Source organism: Rhinolophus sinicus, chromosome 14 (genome assembly GCF_057876585.1).
Source record: "Rhinolophus sinicus isolate RSI-liver-muscle chromosome 14, RSI-T2T, whole genome shotgun sequence".
In the NCBI taxonomy this organism is placed as follows: Eukaryota; Metazoa; Chordata; class Mammalia; order Chiroptera; family Rhinolophidae; genus Rhinolophus; species Rhinolophus sinicus.
The window spans coordinates 23,145,487-23,168,724 of NC_142514.1; the positions used below are offsets into that span (position 1 = coordinate 23,145,487).

The 23,238-nt window shown below is 48.9% G+C and overlaps 1 protein-coding gene across 5 annotated transcripts in view; it reads right to left on the reverse strand.

Annotated features, from left to right (window-relative positions):
- The window catches only part of CSMD2 (CUB and Sushi multiple domains 2), a 577,361-nt gene that overhangs the window by 228,928 nt on the left and 325,195 nt on the right, over positions 1 to 23,238 (reverse strand). For 3 of the 5 annotated variants that reach the window (XM_088791015.1, XM_088791014.1, XM_088791018.1), the window contains exon 13: positions 8,507 to 8,689. The exons of the other annotated variants lie outside the window; for them this stretch is intronic. In XM_088791015.1, the coding sequence (XP_088647141.1) occupies positions 8,507 to 8,689 (183 nt within the window). The remainder of the gene's footprint in view (positions 1 to 8,506; positions 8,690 to 23,238) is intronic. 5 annotated transcript variants of the gene reach the window in all.

Consider the following 23,238-nt stretch of genomic DNA (forward strand, 5'->3'; position numbering starts at 1 on the left):
TCCCCTACAAGCAATGGACACACAGTAGGTATTCCATATTAGTGGTTCACAAATGTGGCATAGCATCTAGATGGCCTAGGAAGGTTTTAGAACTATAGTTCCTGGGCCTCATCCCAGATATGCTGAATCAGAATTTCTTAGCCTTCCCAGGCTTCCCCCGTGGTCCGGCATGCTTCCCAGCCAGGACTGCACTGCCCATTCCCCAGTGCAGCAAAAATCACAGCCTCTCCACCTGCAGTTCTCCACCACAGGCTTTCTGCTCAAGGAGACGACCCCTCTCCATCACTGAGGTCCTTGTACAGAACAGATGCCCCGCCCCCTCTCCAGCTCTGCACAAAGCACAAAGCGAGCACAGTAAAACCACAGTCTTCAATGTCCAGGTTCATGAGAACTGGTTAACAGAGGAAGGGGGTCCTGGAAACACAAATGCTGCCTTTTAAGTTCCAGGAATTGGCCTGAAATATAAATTTGGATCAAAGCCATGCCCAGATCCCCTGCTTCTTTCCTGGGCCACCTGTGGGTTAATGGGACCTTTAAGGAAGCTTAGAAAAATGAGAACATCACATTAGCAGAGGAAGCTCACACAGCCCTTTTTGCGGCACAGGCACAAGCAGTTCCCAGGAACCTTATCCCTACGCTGAGGGTGAAGCTTTCAAACCTCAGCTGATCCCAATTCTGGCTCTGAATATTTGAAAAAGGCAATTTCCAAGGACTCTAGCTATTGTGATTGTATTTTCTGGGCCAAAGGAAAGGAGGCTTGAAATTGCACTTGTCCTGGAAAATCTGGGATTATATTTTTACAGGGAATGCCAGGGTTCGACCACAGAGAGGAGGGAAAACGGGACATGCTTCCCTTGAGCACAGGGCACTGAGGTCGTGGTGAGAGGGGAGCGAAAAAAGTACCTGCCTATTTAAAAATAAAGGTAGCAAGTGATGTATGTGATCTATGTGAAGAAACCTACAAAGCTGTTATATTTAGAAAAATGAAAGTAGATGAACAAAAAGAGTGACACGCCATGTTTCTGGATGGTCAGATGGTGTATTATAAAATGCCTATTTTCTCAAGTTAATTTATAGTTTAATAGGACCGCACATACAAAATCCCAATAGGATTTTTTTTTTTTTACTCTGACAAAATGATTCTAAAATTAATCTTGAACAACAAACAGATGAGAATAACAATGAATGTTCTGAAAGAGAAAATAATTAAGGGAGGAAGGAGTAGTTTCCAGCTTTTCCAGATATTAGAACATATTATAAAACAACAATTAAAATTATTCACTATGAGTGCTAAGATAGAAATAGAGCAGCAGAGCAAAGTGGTGACTCAAGAAATAGACTTAACTACATTTGAGGATTCAGTATGTGATAAAACAATTCATTTCCCTCAAATCAAAAGGGAAGTGAATTACTTAATAAACTGTGTTGGAAAACCGCACAATAGTTTGCACAATATCATACATTCATCTAAATAAACTCCAGATGGATTAAGAAATTATATTTTTAAAAAATTAAATTACTGAGAAATAACTAAAACCAGAACAAAATGTTTCTCCGATCTGTGGCAGAATGATAACTTTGTCAGCTTTGAAAAGAAGTCAAAAATATTGAGAGATGTGTCTATGTAAAAATGTAAAACTGTACAATGCAAAATAGCACAAAACAAAAAAATGGAAAACAAGAGATTGGGAAAATATGTGTATCAAATACCACAAAGAATTTCTATCGACAATATAGGAAGAATGCCTTCTAGTTGGAAAAGAAAATGCCAACACAACACTCTCATCGAGACATGTTGGTACAGACCGTTGTTACACAGGGATTGCAAATAGCAAATGACCCATGACCTTGCCGGACAGGGCTGGACCCAGGCTGGCTAGAGAAGGGGCAGGACTGGAGTTTCTGTGCAGGGTCCTACGATGGAAATCCTGACATCCCTTTCATACTTCTCGCTCCAACAGGGACATGTGTCTGGCGCATGGGTACCCAGGAGTCTCTCTCCAGACCCTACTTCCACGGACCCCACCTCCCTTCTTTCACTCACATACATTTGGCAGCAGCCAACTCTTATAGGACACACTGCAAACCAATTACTCAGACTGGCAGTGCACGTATGTGTGTACACACGCATGCATGTGTGTCTGTGTGCATCAATATAGCCAATGGACACCCCCCTTTTTCACAGACACAAACCCGTGGCTTCTCAGAACCCAGTACTGCCACTCAGATGTCTCTTTTTTCACCAGCGCCCCAAATCTGTCGTCTCATCTTTCAGGCCCAACTATTCTAACAATGATGACATACATCTATGGTCTACGAGAAAAGGGGCTGTCGCTTCGCCCACATTCAGTGAGTATGTGTTAAAGGGGGTGGGGGGTGGGAGATGAGGGTAAGGGGGATCAAATATATGGTGATGGAAGGAGAACTGACTCTGGGTGGTGAACACACAATGGGATTTATAGATGATGTAATACAGAATTGTACACGTGAAGTCTATGTAATTTTACTAACAATTGTCACCCCAATAAATTTAAAAAATAAATTATGTAAAAAAAGAAAAAAAAAAAAAAAAGAACGAACCTTCATGGGGGTCGTCCTAAACGCACCTGCACCACTAGTGCTTTCTAGATGAAAAACTGAATGTCGAACCACAAGAGCCCACTTTCATTTACGTAATTATATCTATCTTTACGCGAGAGCGAGCTCTTTGAGGTGAAGGACTAGGCCCAGGTCATCTCTGGCTTTGCGGCACTGATTGTAACATTTGGCACTTTGCAGAAGTCGACAGGGTGTGCTGTAGGGAAATGCTCAACCTATACCTACTAAATTAGCAATTTTTAAAAGGCCACACAAATACCTGAGGTTTGGCGATAGACAGCAAGTACCACAAAGAGTTTCTATCCACGATACAGAAAGAGCTGATCAAGGTTACAAGTGATACATGCGACCGCTATCTTTAGAAAGTAGATGAATCTAAAAGACAAATATGCCATATTTCTGAAGGGGATGGAAAGAACACATATTATAGGAACCTTACTGTTAACCTTAGAACTTTTGCTATTGGCATAATGAAATGGCACCATGCTGGGGGAAGGGTAATATAAAAGTATACACACCAAGAGTTATAAAAATGTTCATACCCTGACCCAACAACCTCACTCCTGAAAATGTATCTTAAGGAAATAATTCAAGAGAAGGAAAAAAACCCAGCCACATCCATGAGCATGGTCAGCACAGCCTCATATAATTCAACACAATTTGTTCACTCAGGTATGAGCCAGTCACTAGATGGAATCTTCCGCAGATATTACGGACGATGACTGTGGAGGACCTGTGGTAACATGGCAAGATACGCAACGGAACGTGAACTTGAATACACAGAATATGAGATGAAAACCACATGAAACATGTGTGTACACAGGTAAGAATCCAACAAAGGTGGCCCACTTTGAAACTGGTTCTGGTTCAAGGAAGTGAAATTAGGAGTATTTTATTTATTAACCCTTTAAACTTATTTACACTTTTTAATAATAGAATGTACCAACAGCCTGTGTTGGGTAGTGGCCCTTTAGCTCCAGATACTCCTTGAAATAAGAGTTGCCACATTATATATTGGACTTGACACCAAGAAACCGCCCTGTTTAACCTGAGCAGGCTCGTCCCCCAGAGGCCCTGTAGTTTAGAATCTGACTGGGAAGAGTCATACCTGCTTATGCAGCTGACTTTGTACATAGTAGGTGCTCAATAAATCAAAGATGGATCAACAAGTGGATGAGTAGAAGGAATGAGAAAAAGTAAAGATTAGGAAAAGGCTCCGACACTGGTATATATTGCTCGTTGGTATACAACACTGGTATAGTTCCAACAAAGGTCATGGATCTCGCCCTCATGAATTAAACTCTTGCCAGTCTCTGTTACTTCACGGGAGTCATTCAGCCAACAGTTAGCTTCCGTACTCTGGCCTAGTATTTTTGTCCTAAGGCTTCCTTGTCCTTCCTGCTGCAGACAACCCCTTGGACTCTGGAAGTCGGATGCAATGGAGAGAGTGTAGGGTTTGGAATAGGAGCCTGCTGTCAATTAACAGTTCAAATTCAAGCCCATCACCCATTGGTTCTATAACCTCTGAGCTAGATACCTGGTCTCCTTGAACGTTGTTTTCATCTGTAAAACGAGAGAATAAATATTCCATACAGTTGCAGGGAAGAGTTATCTTCCCTGTGACATAAAGCGATGAATAAATACCGGCATCCTCCCTTACCCCACGCTTTCTCATGGCCATAACGCCACTGGCCCTCCAGTTTAGTGGTAGTTCCACTTAACATGCAAATACCCAGATTTCTTCTTATTTAGAATTTGACAAGACTCAATTATCCTAGACCACTCAATCTTGGGTGTCCCACCCTTCCCCTTGGGGGGGGGCACTTGGCAATGTCTGGTGACATTTCTGATTGTCCCAACAGGCAGAGGAGTGAGTGTGCGTGTGTGTGTTACTGCCTTCTAGTGGGTAAAAGACAGGAATAGTGCTAAAACATCCTACAAGACACAAGGCTGCTCCCCACAAAAAGAATGACCTGGTCCAAAATGTCAATAGTGTTGAGAATCACAATGACCCTCTGACCCAATCTGCTCCTTTGCCCAGCAATGTGTGCCTGTACCCAGAAGGGGGGGCTGGGGAAAAAGTGAGGGAGGAAGGGTCAGGAGGATACTAGCCAAGGACCATTTCCCACAGCACCCCTGTGTGGAACACCCTCTTTTACCTCCCAACTCTTCAAGGCCCAGGTCAAGCCCTGTATCCTCTGTGACACTTTCTGTGAGCGCCCCAGGACACACTTCTCCCTCTCTTGGCTTCTCCCTCTCCCTCTCAAGGCTCAGCTGCTGATTTGTAACTTTCTTTGTATGCATCCCAGGAGGCCCTGCCTTCACATTTCACACATATGCCACGTGCATTAGGGACTGAGCAATTAGGATTCACACCTTCTTGTGGCGGCTTACAAAATGGCGAAGGCAAGCTTGCATTTGCACTGCCTTGCCTATAGCTCTGGTGAAGGCTGTTTTGAAACTTCTTTGGAAAGCGGCTGTTAATGGACTGATAATTGGTTTCCTGGCTTCCTTAGGAAGTGTGAAGCATTCTGCTAGCCTGTCAACAAAGCATCAAGGATTGCACAAACCATCCGAGTTACTTGTATCTTCCTCATGGCATCTCTTGTTGTGGGGGAATCACTGGACATGGCTGTACAGGAAAGGCTCTCTATCCTTTTGCTGGAAGGGGGTGAAGTGTCAGAGCTTCTGGGAAGGTGAAGCATATGTGCCACCTGGCCAGAGATTTCTCCCCAGGACACCAAGCCAAGCACATTTCCTCCGCAGGGTGCTTGGCACAGGGTAGCCATTCAGTGAATACTGCTGAATGGATGGAAAGTGGTTCTACTTCCAACTGGCTGTGAGCAGTGATCCCTGGAGATGTGAATTAACCAAAGAGGAAAAGAGTAAGAGGAGAGAAGCCTGTTCCACCTTTTCTTTCAAAACACTTTTCGCTGTGAGAAACACCATCTTCTTTAAAATCTAGATGAAAAAAGGCCATCTAGGAAGCGTCTACTACTATGAGGGCAGCTCAAAAGCCAGCAAAATGATTCTGAAGTCTCTGCTGGCTACTGAACATGTTTTGAAACATGAAGGAAAGAGTGTATTTGTGTAGTCTCAGCGGGCAATTCCCCGGTAAGGAGTTGTTTTGAAGAAAATGTTTCAAGAGAAGAGCAATGCGCGGCTTTGCACTTTTTCGGACAACTGTTCAAAGAAATTTAAGCCATCAAAATATTTCCCCAACCCCCTTCTTAATTCTCAGAAGAAAAGAACGGGATTGTTTGATAAGTACTGCATTAATATTTATTGTGACTAATGTGTGGTAAAATTTAGGACACTTAAGCTGACTTTTGCTAGACGTGGTTTTGTATTTACATATGGCCACTTGATAAAACATAGAGGCTGACTGTATAGTTTGTATTTTGACAGATGCTTACAGATGTGGTCCCTTTTCCATTGACCACCTACTATGATATATTTGAGCTGGGGTCAGGAGCAGACCACCAACATTGAACATTTTCCCTCAATCAAAGTGTGACGTGCTGTGTAAATGATCTACTTAAGAAGGGGTATCCAAGCATTTATATTGTGGAAAATGTGAGAGCTGTTCATGTCACAGTTATCTTTTCTGTAAATATGATCAGCGAGGCTTAGTATTTGGGGAGCCAGAATGGAGCGCTGCCCTCTTGGGCGGATTAGTAAACCCAAATCCGGAGAGTAGATGTGCTGGCCACAGTCGTGAACCTGACCTAGGACAGAGAAATGCATCTCTGAAGTCTCCGCAGTGCCCCGAGACTTTCTTATCACCACCTCTTACCACCCATTAGACTGTGAGCTCCCCGAGGGCAAAGCCTAGAGCCTGTAACAGCGTTGGCTGAGGGGCTGGGGATCAGCAGAGAGCTGACAGATGGCGTCCCCTCACCTTCATGAAATACAAAGGCGACCTTGCTATGTGATGCAAAGGCATGGGGCCAGCTGGCGCTCTCTGGCCTCCTCCACCGAAGCCAGCATCCCTGAGACTCAAGCTGGGTTCTGTGACATCCAAATGACCAGAAAACCCTGAGTGATGGGAGTGCCTTGGGGACGCCATCCCTGTGTATCCCAGAATCATCCAGAAGAAGAAATGCCATGCCGCCACCCCCAGCCCGAGGACCTGCTTTCTGGTCCTCACCCGTGAGCCCCAGGCTCCTCTCCCGTATTTTAAACCACAGAGAACATTGCGTGGTATGTGCCAGGACAGCTCTCAGCTGTTTGTTAGCAGTGCCCAGCTCACTGGAGGCTGCCAGCCGTACTTCATGGTCCTCTGCCCTTACTGAAGGTTCTAGAAAGGTCTCCTAAAACGACTCCTAACAGCCAACGGGTCAGGCAAATTCCGGGAGGACATGAGGGACAGCCCCCCAAGGTAGCATTCAGTTTGTGGGGCAGGGAACTTTATCCTGCTCCGAAATAGCTGATGGTTCCGCTACCCACTTCATTCCCACCAGCTCTCTGCCCCAGAGGCCCAGCCCTTTCCAGTTCTCCCTGCCTTGTTTTATGTAGATGGATTTCAGAGATGACGCCCCAGTGGTAGCTGAGGCTCTCACAGGCTGCACCGCTACCTTCTGAGGCGCTGCCTCCAACCTGCCCTGCAGAGCTCCACTCCATCCACCTGCTCCTGCCTGGCTCAGTCTCTACAACTGTCAGACCCTTTGTTCCTGCTTTCCCCGAGCTGCTCCCTGCTAACCTCTCTGCCCCTCCAGGTCCCCTTGGAGCCCTGTGTGCTACAAGGCTAACACTGTCAGGCACTACATTCTAGGCACGTCAGACCGCAGAGATGGGCAGATTTCCTGAAAGTGTATTGTTTTCAATAAGGGTGATTTGTTTAATGTGTATCTAAGAGCGATTTGATCTTTAAACCTCTGCAAGAATTTTTACATAAACTCACAAGTCATCAAAAACGCTTTGTCAAACCAAACAAAGTGATTTTTTTTGTTTGAAAAGTATAATCACTGTGATGTGACCCAACTCACCAACTCATACACCGAACTCTCAGTCAACACTGATGTCCCAGGTTATTCCCCCCCTCAGCCCCGAGGGGCTACCGTTCTCTAGTAGTCAGCACTCAGAGGCCCTGAGAAGTCCGCGGAGGTGGGCGACAGGAGCAGAGGGGCAGCTGTCTGCCCTTCCCTCAGAGAAGCAGATTGAAAGAGATGGAGAAGGTTGCATAGCGAGGGTTGAGAGAAGGAAAGTGATGGCCCAGAGAAGCTGGAACCTTTGACTTCTCAACAGAGACCAAGCCTGTCCCAGCCTTAGCCACACACAGCCCCCCTCACACTTGCCAAACCCACTGGGACCCTGGACTTCAAGTATTGCCTGCGCCAAAAGAATGGCCACACTGCCTACGAGGAAGGAAGAAGGGGCGTCCTTTTCATCTCTGTGGACAGAGCACTCAACTCCAACCCTTTCGCCAAAAGATCACTAATCCAAAGACAGCACGATCCTCACGCCTCCGTGAGCAAGGCCGTGGTTTCCCACAGTAGCCAGAGGCGGGTACAGAGTCTACAATCCGACCAACTTGCCAGTCCTCTCCACTCTGGCTTGGCTGCCTGGCACGGGAGGCCACATGGGTGAGGAGGAGACGTCTGGGCCGGAGCTTGGTGCACCGAGCCTCAGTGGCCTCTACCTTGCTCTCCAGCAGCACCAGGGAGGGTAAGACGGCATTGAAGAAGGTTCCCCAATGTCAAGAGCAATCATTCTCATGCTAGTCTACATTACTGCCCGAAATGAGGACCCGACCAGCAACATTGTGAAGAATAGAAGAAACCAACCAGAGGGACGCTGTTGTTACGATCTGCAAGGTTCCCAAGCATCGGGCCCCTGGGTTAGCTAGGAAATGGGCCCCCTGCCTCTTGGTGGACACCCCAAAGTGGCCTCCTTCCCGCTCACTTACACACACAGCCTGGCTTCGTAGCCGACCACTGGTTATTCTTTTGGCACGTGATTGCCTTCTGCCCCACCAGCTCAAAGGCAGGCTGGCACTCAAACTTGAGTGTGTCACCGTGGCGAAAGCGGGAGCCTTCTCTGCGGCCATAGGCGGGTACGCCAGGATCCCCGCAGCTGCCCTGCTCGATCTCTGAAAGACAGGAAGACGAGAACACAGAGACAAAAGGTGACTAATTCCTCTTGTGGAGCTGGATGCCCATATGACATGCTCTGCAGCTCCTCTGCCGTGAGGAGTCAGCGCTCAGAGTGACGCAGGTAGGAGCTCTAATGAGAAATCCTGAAATGTCCGGTGTAAACACAGCATCCTAGGCGCAATGGGCCTTCCAGCTATCAAATGCCTGAGGCTCTGTGGCCACACAGGCGTTCTAGGTGCTTGGATAGTCTCATTCTGGGAAGGTGGGTCTACATTCTTTGTGGGATACCTGTCCCAGCTACGAACGAGTTCCAAAGTTGGAGGCACTTTTGTACTGAACTTGACTGTGCATTCAAATTACTAATGCCACTTGATAGACCGTAAGTGCAGTCCATTCCTGAGCAGCAGAGGCAAGCACAAGACGAGAAGGAGGCTGAAACTTTGCTGCCTGCCTTTCCCCAAACCAGAGGTTAAGGGAGAATCAATATTCGCTGCTTTCTGATATAGAAACACTTCTGGGAAGGTATTTTTTCTTTTTTTAATTCAATTTGAGATGGCAGCAGGTAAAACGAAACAAAGGACTCATTAGGTATGCTTTTAAGTTCATTTGCTTCAACAGTGGCGAGTCAGACACAGTGGGTTCCCTGAGGCAGCTCTGGGGCCTGGACTCGGGGGGCATGACAGCTGGCTGACCCATGGGAGAGTCAGTCAGGACGCAGATGCTTCAGGAAAGGCATCTGTCCTGGCCGAAGCCTGAGTTTCCTCCAGAGTCACCCCCACTCCCACCAGCCTTGGGTTTGGTGCTGCGAGAGGTGAGGGTAAAGGAAGGGAGAGGGGAATGAGGGGTGGGAGGGGAAGAGGAGCCCTGTTCCCAGGGAAGGAGGCGCCCTGTGGGAAAGACAGGGAGTAATGAATGAAGTGACAGATGCTGAGGTGGGGACTGTAAGTGTCCTATGATTTGGGGAGAGTACGCTGGAGCAATGGGATGTTTTTTGGACACCTTCCCAGGCTTGTCAGGCAGAGGGAACCTGGCTTTTGTGTAGACCATTATGGGCTGTCAGGAGCCATAGTCCCCATAGTTGCCATGTGTGACCTAACAGAAATCATTCTGCAAAAGCTTTCTTACCACAGCTGTTGGGCTTCCGTGGGCTCATCAGGCTAACCCGTGTGAACAGGTGCTTGGCTGTCACATTTCTGTTCACTCCACACGGACGCCTCCGGCCCTCTGCTGAGAGCCGGCAGAACCACACATGCTATCGCTGGGATTGTGTGGTGTGATCTAAGTCAAACATCTCAAGTCCTCGGTGTCAGGGGGAAAGGGGGTCTATGCGACCATCCCACTGCCAGGTCTAAGGTCTCCAGTCCAGATCAGCTCACCCACCTCTCATCCCCTTGGCCTCACCCTTGCGTACACACCTGCTGAAAGCACACCTGAGCCCTCCTCTGAAGCTGGCTTTCCTCAGCCAGCACTGGGGGAGGGTCTGTCCTGAAGCATTCCTGGGCAGGGGCCCCCTTTTCTCTAGGGCCCAGAGCTCCAGGGTACCCAAAGGAAAGGAAGAAGGGGCCCGGCGGCGAGGGAAACTGGAGATGCAAGCAGCAAGACCCCCCTTCTTCCAGGTGTCCCCAAACACGCTCTCTCTGGGATGCAAGACCCTGGCACACCTGCCCCTGCAGGCATTCTGAGACCTGGCGACAGTTACCCAGTGTTTAACGACAGAGCTGGATCCGACTGCTCAGGATGGGACCCAGATTGAATGTGTCCTCGTGAGACCCCACCATGTTGTTGAAGATAGAAATGTGGGGTACACCTTCCTAAGCCCCTGCCCACAGCAGCTAGTCTGAGGGTGTCTCAGCTCAAGAGCCAGTGCCTTTAGAGGGAGGAAGGAGTCCACCCAGCCCTCCCCACTGTGCAGGCCCTTCCCACATGCACAGCCACCCACTTTCTCCTGCTGTCAATGGGAGCAGAAGTACCTAATGAGCACCTTCTGTGTGCCTGGCCCTGTGCAGGACACTTGAGGTGTGGGTACGGGCTCCGCTCTCAGGGACAGAACAGTCTCGTCATGACACAGACAAGGAAACAGATATTTATGACACAGGGTGATTCGTGCTGTGGAAGCGCCCAGAAAGGCACCTAACTCAAACTTGGAAGGTAGGGCTGGAAACAGGGTGCAAGGGGTGAGGCACTACCCTTGGGCACAAAATTTTAGAGGGCATCAAAAACTCTGCAATCGAGACAGTATCTTAGTGCACTATTTTTAGAAAATCAAAATTAATGCACATAAATCAAATCCAACATGAAAAAAAGACCAAAACTTAGTAATGACCAGATCCAACCAGCACTTGCATGCCTGACTTCATCTGCCTGACCCTAGTTATGGCCATCAGAGCCTGCTGTCATTTAACATGTTGATATTTTTTAACATGGATATTTCACATTAACTTTGGGTTTTTTTAAAAAAATATTGCATTGAAATATTATTTAATTACTGAGATTTTTGGCATTCCCTAATTCCCTTAAATTGTATACCCAAGGCGAGTCCCTTTCTCACCGTATCCCAGTCCCAGCCCTGGCATCAGGGAAGGCTTCTTGGAGGAGGTGATGTCTAAGCTGAGGCCTGAAGGCTGAGCAGGAATGAGCAGGCAAAAGCATAAGTGTGATTATTTACAATAGCCAAGCCATGGAAACGACCTAAGTGTCTATCGATGGATGAAGGGACAAAGAAAAGGTAGTGTGTGCGTGTGTGTACAATAAAATATTATTCAGCATTAACAGGAAGGAAGTCATGCCATTCGTGAGAGTCAAGAGAAGTTAGGTGGTAACTCCTGAGGAGTATAGCCTTGAGGGGGGCAGTTTAAAAATATTTTTAAGATGGGAAAATCCATCTTAAATGCTAGGGAAGAAGAGATAGAGATAGAAATAGAGATAGAGACAGATGGCGATAGACAGAGAGAACGAAAGATATTAAATTGTTAACTGAAGACCTGGAGGAGAACTCGGAGGACAGCAGGAGGCTCTGGAGCAGGCAGAAGGCCTGGGACCCGGAGCACACGGCCGGGCTCGCCTTGGAGACCTGGCATCTCTCGGAGGGAAGGGGGCCGAGGTGATTACAATGCGCTGTCAGGTAGGATCGCAGGAGGTTGAGGGAGCTGCTGTGACGACACAGGCTCCATTTTCTAAGTGGAGGACGACACCATGATCTTTGTTGAAGGTGAGGGAACAGCCGTGAGCAAAAGGATTTGACGTGGACAAGACTATCTGAAGCAATCACTCTGGAGAAGAGGAAACCACGGCGGGAGGAATAGCTACACCCCTCTGGGGCCCACGGAGGGTGGAGGTGACTCATTCACAGGGGGACCACAAGCAGGGCTGTGTGATTTGCCTCTGAGGCCCCCAGTAACTTGGTTCGTGTAGAAATGGAAAAGGGCAGCAGGACTGATTGAGGGGTGGGGTTGGGTGTAGAACACGGAAGGACAATGGGGCAAGGATTTGAGGATATTGTTAAAAGGACGGCTGAAGTGTTATCCAAGTCGCTTAGGCAAAAGAAGAAAGGAAGGAAGTGAGAAGAGCAGGATGGAGAATGAAGAGGTCCAGGGTAGGGGGAGCAATGAGTGGAAGAGCTGAAGGGACGAAGGGTCCCAGAGCAGAGGGGTGAAGTTAAGACTTGAGAGGTGCTGGAGAACAGGGTCTGGCTGCAGCCAGAGGGGAGTGCGCTGAAAGCAAGTGAGAAGGTCAGGAAACCGAGAGGCAAGGGGACGGCAAGGCTTGGGGCAGAGAGGAAGAGACGGATGACCTGGATGAGGAGGGGTAGAAAGTGGCAGAGGTGGCGACAGCAGAAGGTCAAAGGAGAAGGCGTTTGCACAGAGGTGGCACAGCACTGGAGAGTGAGCACACGAGCCTGCCTCTCAGATGGAAGTTCATGGGTCTCAGGACAAGAGCCACTGGGTAACGGTGACCTCACAGAGTCAGGGTGAAGGGGAGTTTGGCAAAGATGTCCAAGGCATTGGAGAGGGGGATGCGGAGACCACTGGACCAGGATTGGATGGAGGGGGACAAGAGATGAGGGTGGTCTGAGAGTTCCGGGAGCTCCTTCCAGGAAGGCAGAGGGGGCTGGTGGTTTGTTCTGTCCTCTCAATACCCCTTGTCCCAGTCTGGGCCTTCTCTCCAAGCCCAGTGTCAACCCCTCAGGGAACACAGGGACCCAGGCCCCCTGCCTTTGCTGCAGAGGGCTCCCCGTGCTCCACTGCCCTCCCTGAAAGGTGTGTGACCTTGACCCTCCTGGTCAGGTGCTGACCAAGTGTGATGTCAGGGTCCAGAATTGCAAATGGATAAACCAAATTGCGACTTGGAGAAAATCATGCATGCAATTTCCTGTTATCTGGTTTAATATAATTCCATCTTAGAATGTTTATCTCTCTCTCTGTCCCCTTTTGCCTGCCAAAAGCAAGCTGGGAAACAAGAGATGAGTGCTTCAAAGACGCCTCTGAATTCCATCACGACTGGACTATGCCGCTCAGTGTATTTGCTTTCCCCTTTCTTGGCTGTTCTGTTCTGTTCCTATCGTCTGTGATCAACCTCACTGTCTTCTCCCCGGGTTTTTCAATTTCTAATACCAAATTGAAATCCTCTTTTATGACAATGTCTGCACCGAGGGAACGGCATCACGTGTCTCTATAAATTCCCTATTTGATCTGCTCCAAGAAAGACCGTGCCACTTGGAGGAAGAAGGGGGTCCCAAGCTTGGGCTGCAATTTGCTGCTTTTCCAAATGGGTGGCACTTCATTTCTTCATTTATGCACTGTCCCCTCACCCTGGGCCGTGGCTTCCTCGCCTCCCCGTTTCACTTGGCCGACTCCTTACACTGTAGACTGTAGCTTAAGAGGTTACCTTCTCAGAGATGCTTTTCCTGACCTTGTATCTTAGATATTGCTCCTTCTCTCTTCTCTCTTGGGACCTTCTTTTCCTTTGGAGCACTGCTTGCCTTTTCCAAGTATTCTTCTGTGTATTTTACTAGTTAATATTCTAGACATTGGGGCTACAGCAGTGGGAACAAAGGACAAACACCTCTGCCCTCGTGGAGCTCACCTGCCTCTTCCCTCTCTCACCGACTCAGCCCCTTTGGCTCCCCTCTGGCTGCCAGGTTGACCTTGTTTCTCGTCTCCCCACCCACTAGAATGTCCGTCCTATGAAGGCGAAGGTGGGCACCGACTACGTGTTGTTGATCACTGTGTCCTCAGAACTTCACACCGTGCCTGGGACACAGAATAGTTTAGTGTGTGAGTTCAGCTAATATTTATTGCACGGAAACTGTGCCAAATGCCATGTTCAGAGCTAAGGATACAGCTGCGTGACCCATGGCCCTGCCCTTGGAGAACCCACAGTCAGGTGGGTATAGAAATAACGACAATGTAAATGGTGAGGGCCAGAGAGGAGGTGTGCCCCTCACCTCACAGCCTTTGGGAGAGCAGAGGAGGCGGCTCAGGCCTCCTGCTGAGAGAAGCTTCATGGAGGTCGCCCAAGCCAGACACCACTCAGCCTGGGGCCCTCCTTCCCCTCCCCCACAGTCCTCACTACCGTCCTCCTGTGGGTCCTCCTCCTACGACACAGCCAGCCAGCTCTGCTCCCCAACCTTCTCTCACTGCCTTAGTCCACTGCTCCCAATATCTCACCTGGACGGTGGTACCAGGCAAGACCTGGTCCCTTGCCTCTTCCCTCTATGCTGTTCCCTGCAAAGCAGTGTGACACAACTTAGAACTAAAATCCAGTCATGACTGTGTCCTGCCCATGGATTCTTTCCTGCCTTCCTAAAATCCACACATGAAAACCCTAACTCCTAGGCACGGCAGGACCTTCGCCTACCCCCTCCCACACCAGCCTCGTCTGACCTTGAGATTTATACACCAGAAAACCAAGTGACCAATAGGGGGCCAAGACAGTGTGATGGTGATGAGGGAGGGCTCTGGGGTCGGAAAGCCCTGGACCTAAATTCTGGCTCTGCGCTAAGTCGTAGACTTTGAACACATTCTCTCTGAGCCTTAGTTTTCTCATCTGCAAAATGGAAGTGGTAATAATAACAGCCACCTTACAGGGTTGTTTTGAAGATTAAATGAGCTTATGTATATAAGACAATTGTCAAAACGTCTGGCACGTGGCACGTAACCAGTAACCAACAGATGTTTCATCATTGTTTTTGTCCTGTTGTGGGCAGAACCCAGCTGGCTCTTGCATGGCTCTAACTTGGCACCTGCTGTCCTCTCTTTCTGAATGAACACCCCCTGCTTGTCTGCCAGACAAAACATCATCTTTCAGTGTCAGCTCAAGTGCTTCCCGGTCTGAGATCTTCCATTGAATTTTCCAGGCTGACCTAGGAGTTCTTTCTCTCTGACTCCCGGACCCTTTGAGACAATTTTCTGTTACCACTGCAGCACTACAGCTTTTGGCACATGTTTCTTCACGTTAAATGGAAAGTTTCTTGAGGACCAAGACAGTATTTTTGGAATGTCTCTACTTCCAGCTTCTCGCAAAGTTCAGGACACAGAGGCGGCGTTCAATAAACGTGTGAGGAGAGATGAAGGGAAGACAGAGCGGAGGATGGAAGGGAAAAAGCAGGAAAGAAGGAATGGAGTAAGAGAGTGTAATGTCTGGAGAATAGTTAGAAGTTCAATGTGATGGGAAGTGATGGTGAAGAGAGATGAGGATGGAGAAATGGTCTGGGGGAGACCATGGAGGCCTGGTTCAAGGACTGAGAAGTCATTTAGTCTTTTTCTTGTAAGTTGTCAGTTCCTCCAAGCCGGGGTTTGATGACACTTTCTAGAACCAAGCCCAGTCTTATGCATACTAAGCGCCACCGATCCGTTGTTCAATCGACACAAACTCCTGGAGTGACCAGGACATCTTTGGTGCATTAAGATGACCTCTGAGCTATCCAGACCTCATGAATTTCCTGAGAACCATACCCCACTCCACTTTTCTCCTTCTGATGGTGGGACGTGCACAGGGGCCAAGACAGTGCATCTGCCTGTGTATCGCTGGGTATTTGCCCTCCGCAATCTGCACACGATTTTCATGAACAGGATGGAGGTGTGGGTGGATAAAGTGGGTGACATTCTCTCCTCCCCATCTCCTTCCTCCACAGCACTGTCCTGAGCATGTCACAGGCTGAAGTAGGCTGGGAAAAGGGGTGAGTATGGACATGTACGGAGAGTATCAGACTGCCTCCAAGCTGTCTGCAGTAGTCCAAAGCTGGAGCTTGTCATTTGCAAAAGCCCATGTACTTGGAGAGTACATCTCATTGACAAATTATTTCCTGCCAAATTTTATTGCTACAGCATCCTCTGTTGTTTGTCACTCCGCCCCCAGGGGCCAGGACTCACGGCACAGCATGGGTTCCTCTGCGCTTTCCTGAGAGGAGGCAGCTGCTGGCTGGATCCAGGTAAACTCTAGTTCCCAGTGCCTGAGAAAGCTTTAGGGTACCATGGAAACTCAGTGAGTGTCTCAGGAACATGCCTGGTGCCACTGACTGAAGTTAGAAAGTCTGGTCCTCTAAGCTTATGGGGACGAAACAAGAAGAGGAAGAGGTGTCCTGAAAATACCGTGTTTCCCTGAAACCCAGCCGGACAATCAGTTCTAATGCATCGTTTGGAGCAAAAATTAATATAAGACCAGGTCTTATTTTACTATAATATAAGACCGTGTCTTATCTAACATAAGACCAGGTCTTATATTAATTTTTGCTCCAAAAGATGCATTAGAGCTGATTTTCTGGCTTGGTTTTATTTTCAGGGAAACACAGTAGCAGATTTGGGCTGAAAATGGTTACGTGCTTGACATTCTAACAGGAAGAAAGGCAGTGTCTGGAGAGGAGTGGAGTTAACGATGCTGGTCTGCTGCCCTTGGCCTCCATTCCAGCCCAGCTTCAATATCATCTTCAGGAGGCTCACCTGTGCCCACCAGCGAAGGGGATAGTCTTCTGCTGGCAGAGGGCTAGTCTTGCCCATCTTCTCCCTCCTTGCTCTCAAACTTTATTTCTGTGCAGGTTTTAGCTTCAACCCTATGCACATGTCAGCTTCCTAAGCCAGCCTGTTCTCCCTCTCAGGGATGTCTGACTAACTCCTTCTCAGTCTTTAAGCAAGTCTCAGTTTCAGACACCAGCTCCTCCAGGAAGCACCCCCTGGGGCCCTCCAGCAAGGTTAGCTGCCCCTCTTTGATATTTCTCATCTTCTTGCACTTCCTGGACTCTAGTAGTAAAGACAGGCTATGACTTAAGTGAAGGCACAGACTCTCTTGTCGTCCTTGTGGTCCCAATGTCCCGAACAGGGTCTGCAGCCCATAATAGGGGTCTGGGTAGCACTGAAAGCCCAGAGGACCCACTTCCAACATGCGTCCCCTGGACTGTTGGGCATCCTTCTTGCACAATCTGTACCACCCTGCTCCTCTCTCTCTCAGGGTCAGGGTCCCAGCTCCTTCCTTCCCTGGGTCAGACCCCAGATTTAGCACCAGCCTGCCAGATTCCAGGCTCCAAGTCAGGAAGCAAGGAGACTCCCAGATTGATGCTAAAACTTGTTAACAAGTTGTATGTAATTTTATAATGTTTCTGGTAAGTGCTAATTGCCTGTGCCTTAAATATTTCTTTTTCTACTGGGAAGCAAAGCAATTGCAATGATGAATGCATTTCCTACAGCTGGCTGTCCCCATGGAGGGGACTGAGCTTCTACGCTCAGAGTATTCACTCACTTATTGATGGAGACTGAGTCCCCTTCCCCCAACCCGCCCTGGGATTGTGACATACAGAACTGGAAGAATTTCTGGGAAATAAATCTCCCAATTTTCCCACTCAGGGGCTCACACTTTTAACAAGCTGGGGAGGGTTGATACTGCAGTGCCACCTGCCTGCCCCCAAGGAAGCTTCTCTGTATCTGAACTGGGGCCAGGTATGCCTGGGGGAGGTCTCTGCCCTCAGGAGTCTCATGCTACCTGCGGGATATCTGCACCCCAGCTACCTTCCCATCCCGGAGCCAAGATGTCTACGCTGTATGGAATGCTCCAGGAGCTGGGATAACAGGATGGCTAAGAGGGTGTGGAGGCTTCGGGCTGTGGGTGCAGGTGGGAGAGGAGCTGCAGGACTTGGGGAGCAGGGGAGGGGAGCAGGCTTTTAACTGAGTGTTTACTAAACGTCAGGTCCTATACTGGGTGCTTTACTACACTGAGTCCTCGGAAGAGCCGTGTGAGAAAAACGTTTATCAGCTCCTCTGCATAGATAGGAAAACTCGGGCGGGCTCAGAGATGTGGACGGGCTGGCCGAAGATCACGCACAGAGCCAACGACCGAACTCCATTATAGGGTGGGTTTGTCCAACCCCCAAGCCTATGGGGACAGTGAAGGCAGGGGCTCTCGGCACCTGAGTGCTGGGAGACAGGCAAGTGGGTGAAAAGGGGATTGAGATGGTGAGGAAGGGTGCCCAATTGATCCTGGGTAAAAAGTCATTACAGTTGAATTCTGCGAGCTTTTCTGAGCACATGCTGTGTGCCAGGCACTGGGCTAGGCCCTTAGGACTAGAGAGATGAACGAACTGGAATTCTGCTCAGAATGGATTCGTAGGAACCAGAATTTGGCTTGGAATCACCATCATGGAGAGCCTTGGATGGCAAATGAACGACGGTGCTTTACTCTAAAAGCAATGAGAAGTTGTCATTAAAGTTTCTTAAGTAGGAGGAGACTGTGCCAGGTTTGGATTCTGGGAAGATTGCTGTGCTGCACGTGGCAGATGGGTGGGTAGTGGGGGAGGGGGCTGGAGTTGGGGTAGGAAGACTGTGCTGTCACTCAAGCGAGGCGATGAGGGCCTTAGCCACAGCAATGACAGAGCAGCTGGGACGCTGCAGGGGGTGGACGGACAGAATCTGGGACCAGGTTCAGAGGTGGAGAGGCAGAAGAAGGAGGTGGAGCTGAGGCTGGGTGACGGCATGAATGGTGGTGAGGCTCATCAAGGTGGGGATACGGGGGCAGGGGGTTTAGGGCGGAGACGAAGAATCTGGTTTTCGATGGTGTATGGACCAAACATTTGTGTCCCCCAAAATTCATATGTTGAAGCCCTCGTCCCCAGTGTGGCTGTATTTGGAGATGGGCCCTCTAAGGAAGTAATAAAGGTGAAATGAGGTTATAAGGCCGGGGTACTGATCTATAGAATTAATATAAACCAGAGGCTTGCTGTCTGTCTCTCTCTCCCCGTGTGCGTATGCTGAGGAAAGGCCAGGTGAGAAGGTAGCTGTCTGCAAGCCGGGAACAGAGCCTAGACCAAAAACTGAATTGGCCAGAACCTCAACCTTGGACTTCTGGCCTAGAACTGTGAGAAAATGAATTTCTGTTTAAGCCACACAGCCTATGGAATTTTGTTATGGCTGCCAGAGCAGACTAATACAAGTGAGTTGGATTTGAGATGTCTGAGGGGAGAGCTATCTAAAATGTGTCACAGGTGCACTGACATGCAGGTGGGGAACAGATTTAGAAGTCACCAGTGTGTAGGCTGAGGTTGAAGCCATGAGAGTGGATGTGATCAACTGTGGAAAGTTCTAGAAAAAGGGGAGGAAGGCTGAGGACAGACTCTGAGAAGTGCCTGCCTGAAGGGCAGAGAGGCAGCATGCAGGAGTGGTGAGGGAGTGGCCAGAGCTTGGAGGAGAACCAGGAGACTAAAGGTGAGAGGAACCCAGAGAGCAGCATGGGAAGGGACGCGGGCATCTCAGATGCCAGGAACTCAATCACCCTCCTTTGTGAGAGGAGAGGGGGCTCCTCACCATGAAGGTGTGAGATGATGGGTTTCAGTCTTCAAATGAAAGGTCAAAGGTGGAAGGGACAAGAAGGAAAAGGCAGGACCATCCCTACATTTGATCATTCACAGGTTCTTCCCGCTGGACGACGTGCAAACTCTTTCTGAGGCCTCAGGGCTCTCCGTGACCTGGATCTGCCTTCTGCCATTTCTGCTCTCCACACCGTACGCTGTGGCCATAGGGAACCATCCCGTTTCTCAGCCAGTCTGGGGAGTGAGGGCCCCAGGTGAGGACTGCAGGTGTAGGGCGAGGATCTAGAACTGGGGCCCATCAGAGCCAGCACAGGCCACTTGGGGACAGGCACGGAGCCACACGCATACCAGTGGGGGACAGCGCCCCGGTGGAGAGCAGTGGTAATCACGGAAGGTTTTCTCTGTTTTGAGGCTGAAGCTGAATAACAGTGAATGTCAACTATAATTATATATATATATATATATATATATATATATATATATATATATATATATATATATAAAAATATATATATATGTATATATGGTCACAGGATGTAAAGTACAGCATCGGGAATAGAGTCAGTGGAGTTGTAACAGCTACATACGATGTCAGAGGGGTAGTAGATTGGGGGAGGGGGTTTATCACTTTCTGAGGGGTATAAACCACGGAAGGTTTGGGTGGAGAAGTAGTTTAGTGGCTCCTAGGGGAAGGCGCCTCTATGCTGGGTGTCGCATAAGGAGCTTTCTGTGACCTCATTTCACTTTCTTGACAATAATCCTACAAGGTCAGCATTATTGTCTCCATTTTACGAGTGGGGAACTGAGGCTCAGAGAGGCCCAAGGTCACACAGCTGGGACCAAGCTGGGATTCACCAGGTAGGATTCAATTGCACAGTCCATTCTATCTTCACAGAACCTGCTGCCTCTGTGTACAGAACCAATGCAGCCCCCACGGGTTACTGACGTCACCAAACGCCCAGACTCTCTTCCTAATTTGTTATGGGTCCAAGGAGAGGTCTTGCTGGCACCTAGTCTGTGCCCAGAAGTCACACAGTGTATGTTTTCAGGCTGCATCTAAGTTATTGTAATCCCAGCACCCAGCATAGTACAGGAGTTAATCCATACAGGCTGAGTGAAATGGACAAGAACTAATGAACAAAACCCCAGCCTCTAGAAACACGGAATCCGGGCCCATGATATATGGCCCATATGACTGGGTCAAGCTTTGGCTTCTATAAAGATTTTCTAGGAATGGAAATGCTGTCACTTTAGGAGGCTCTCAGCATAGGATGGAAATCATGGGCTTTGAAGCCATAGAGACATGGGGTTGAATCTAGGCTCTGCCAAGCCCCAAGACTTTTCTGTGACCCAGGCAGGTAACTTTACCCTCCTGAATCTCCATTTCCTCATCTGTAAATAAGCAGCCAGCATAGAGCTGTGAGCATTCAATGAGATGGAGCAGTGCTTTTCAAAGTAGGGTTTAGTTATAAATTCCCTCTTAAAAGAAGCCTTACAAAGAACAGAGCAGGACAGAGAAGAAATGGAGGCAGGGCCAGACTCCCTGCTCGGCATCCCCTATCCCACGTTGGTGGTCCCTGAGGGTACCCCGAGACTTTGTCTGACACAGAAAACCCTGAGATAATGAACATAAAGCTTTTGGCACATAGAAGGCTCTCACCAAATGTATGTCACTTTCTTTACCAACAAAATCACACCAAATAAGTCTGATTCCTCTTTCCCACATAACAACCCTTCGGATATTTGGCCAGTTCTCAAGTCTTTCCTGAGTCCACTTTTCCCCCTAATAAACATTCAGGAGACTGTTAACCTTCCTCACTGGGCTTCGCTTACGTCCTCGCCTGATCTGTCTCAAGCTGAGGTCCCCACAGCTGAGCCCCAGTCGCTGATGCCTGGTCAGAACACAATGATACTAACTCCCGGGATAAATTCTAGTAGCTAATTTTTTGAACCTTAAAACAGATTGGATATTTATCCCCACTTCACCTGATCCTAGGAATTGAGCCCACAGCCCTCTCCCATCGAGATCTTTCTGCGTGCTAACTGGTGTACTGGCATCCCTTTCAAGCTCATGCTATTTATAGCTTATCCGAACCATTGATAAAATATGGACAGATGAAGGGCTTGTGGATGACACAGGATCACTCCTCCCCATTTTTTGGAAACATCCACTGCTGAACGTCCATGGAAATTCAGAAATGAGGAAACCTTAGAAGCTTCATGTCCTGGTGTATTCCCATTTTCAAAGTAGTGAGTGTCAGAGCGTGGCCCTGAATCAGAATTTCCTGATTCTCGTCTGGTGCTCTTTCTAACGCCCCACAGCTGCTTGTGTGTAATTTCATGTACCAGAAGAGCCCATACCTCTAACTACCTATGTACTCACTCAGTTACTCATTGCTTCGCAGTTGGTAATGCTTTTTATTTTCACATTCTTTACCTAAACTTAATCTTTAGCAGTAGCCCTGGGATCTAGGTTGTGTTATTATCTCCATTTCACAGAGGAGGAAACAGAGCCCTAACGAGGCTCCCTGGCCTGTCAGGAAGCTAGGAAGTGACAGACGCAGGATTTGAACTCAGCACTTGTCCCCGGCAGGTGTTCTGCCTGTTCTATCTCACTTAGACACATGCTTCCTATTCTTAGAACACTGTCTTTACCCCACGGGGCACTGTGGTATGACAATGTTAGGGCAGGAAATGTGGGCTGGCTTCCTCTGACAGATTTAATTGTGTTTTCCAGAAAGGTATGTTGAAGCCCTAACCCCTGGTCCCTGCGAATGTGACCTTATTTGGAGGTAGGGTCACTACAGAGGTCATCAAGTTAAGATGAGGTCACACTGGCGTAGGATGGGCCCTTCATCCAATAGAACTGCTGTCCTTATAAGAAGGGGAGAGAGACCACAGGGATGTGACAACAGAAGCAGACTAAAGTGCTGCAGCTATAAGCCAAAGAATGCCAAAGATTGCTGGAAGGGTCGCCATGGAAACTAGGAAGAGGCAATGAAGGATTCTACCCAGAGGCTCAGCGGGGGTGTGGCCCTCCTGACACCTTGAGCAGGACTTGGAGCCTCCAGAACTATGACAGAATAAATTCCTGGTGCTTTAAGCCATCCCGTGTGTGGCACTTTGTTAGGGCAGTCCTAGGAGACTCCTACGTGTCCTGTGTACCCAGTGTAGAGACAGAGTGCAGGGCCTGGTACAGGAAGAACCCTTAGACCGGTAGCGTCGTGAAACACATGAAACAGAGTAAGAGTCCTTTGGCGTTGCTCTCCCTACAGAGTCTCCTGTACACCCATCAGGTCTCTGAGTGGGGGTGGGGGAAGGGTACCTTCTCTCCCTCCTCCTCTGCTTCCTGTCTCTCCAGTGGCCGCCCTGTCATTTTAAAGGCTAAGGCCCCTTTTCTTGCTAAGGCCTTTCCTCATGCCCCAGAAAGGACATCCGTCCTCTGTGCTCCCACTGGCTCTGGGGGCTGCACCCCCTTCCTGTGAGCGCTCATTTGTTTTCTTCTGTCTCACTGCTCGAGTGCCGGTCCCTTGCAGCGAGGACCCGGGTCTGAGGCATGGGTTCCCTAGGGCTGGTCTAGGGACTGATACCTAACAGGGCCTTGACTGATACTTGGGGGGTGGCCTCTGCACCCCTTTCGCGGGGATCGGCATGAGCAGTCATTGTTCAACAGGAGGTTCGGAAGCGCACAGAAGGGTGACGAGGGTGGCATCTCTTCAGCCCCACAGTCTGCCATTCCCTTCAGGCCTGTTCCCA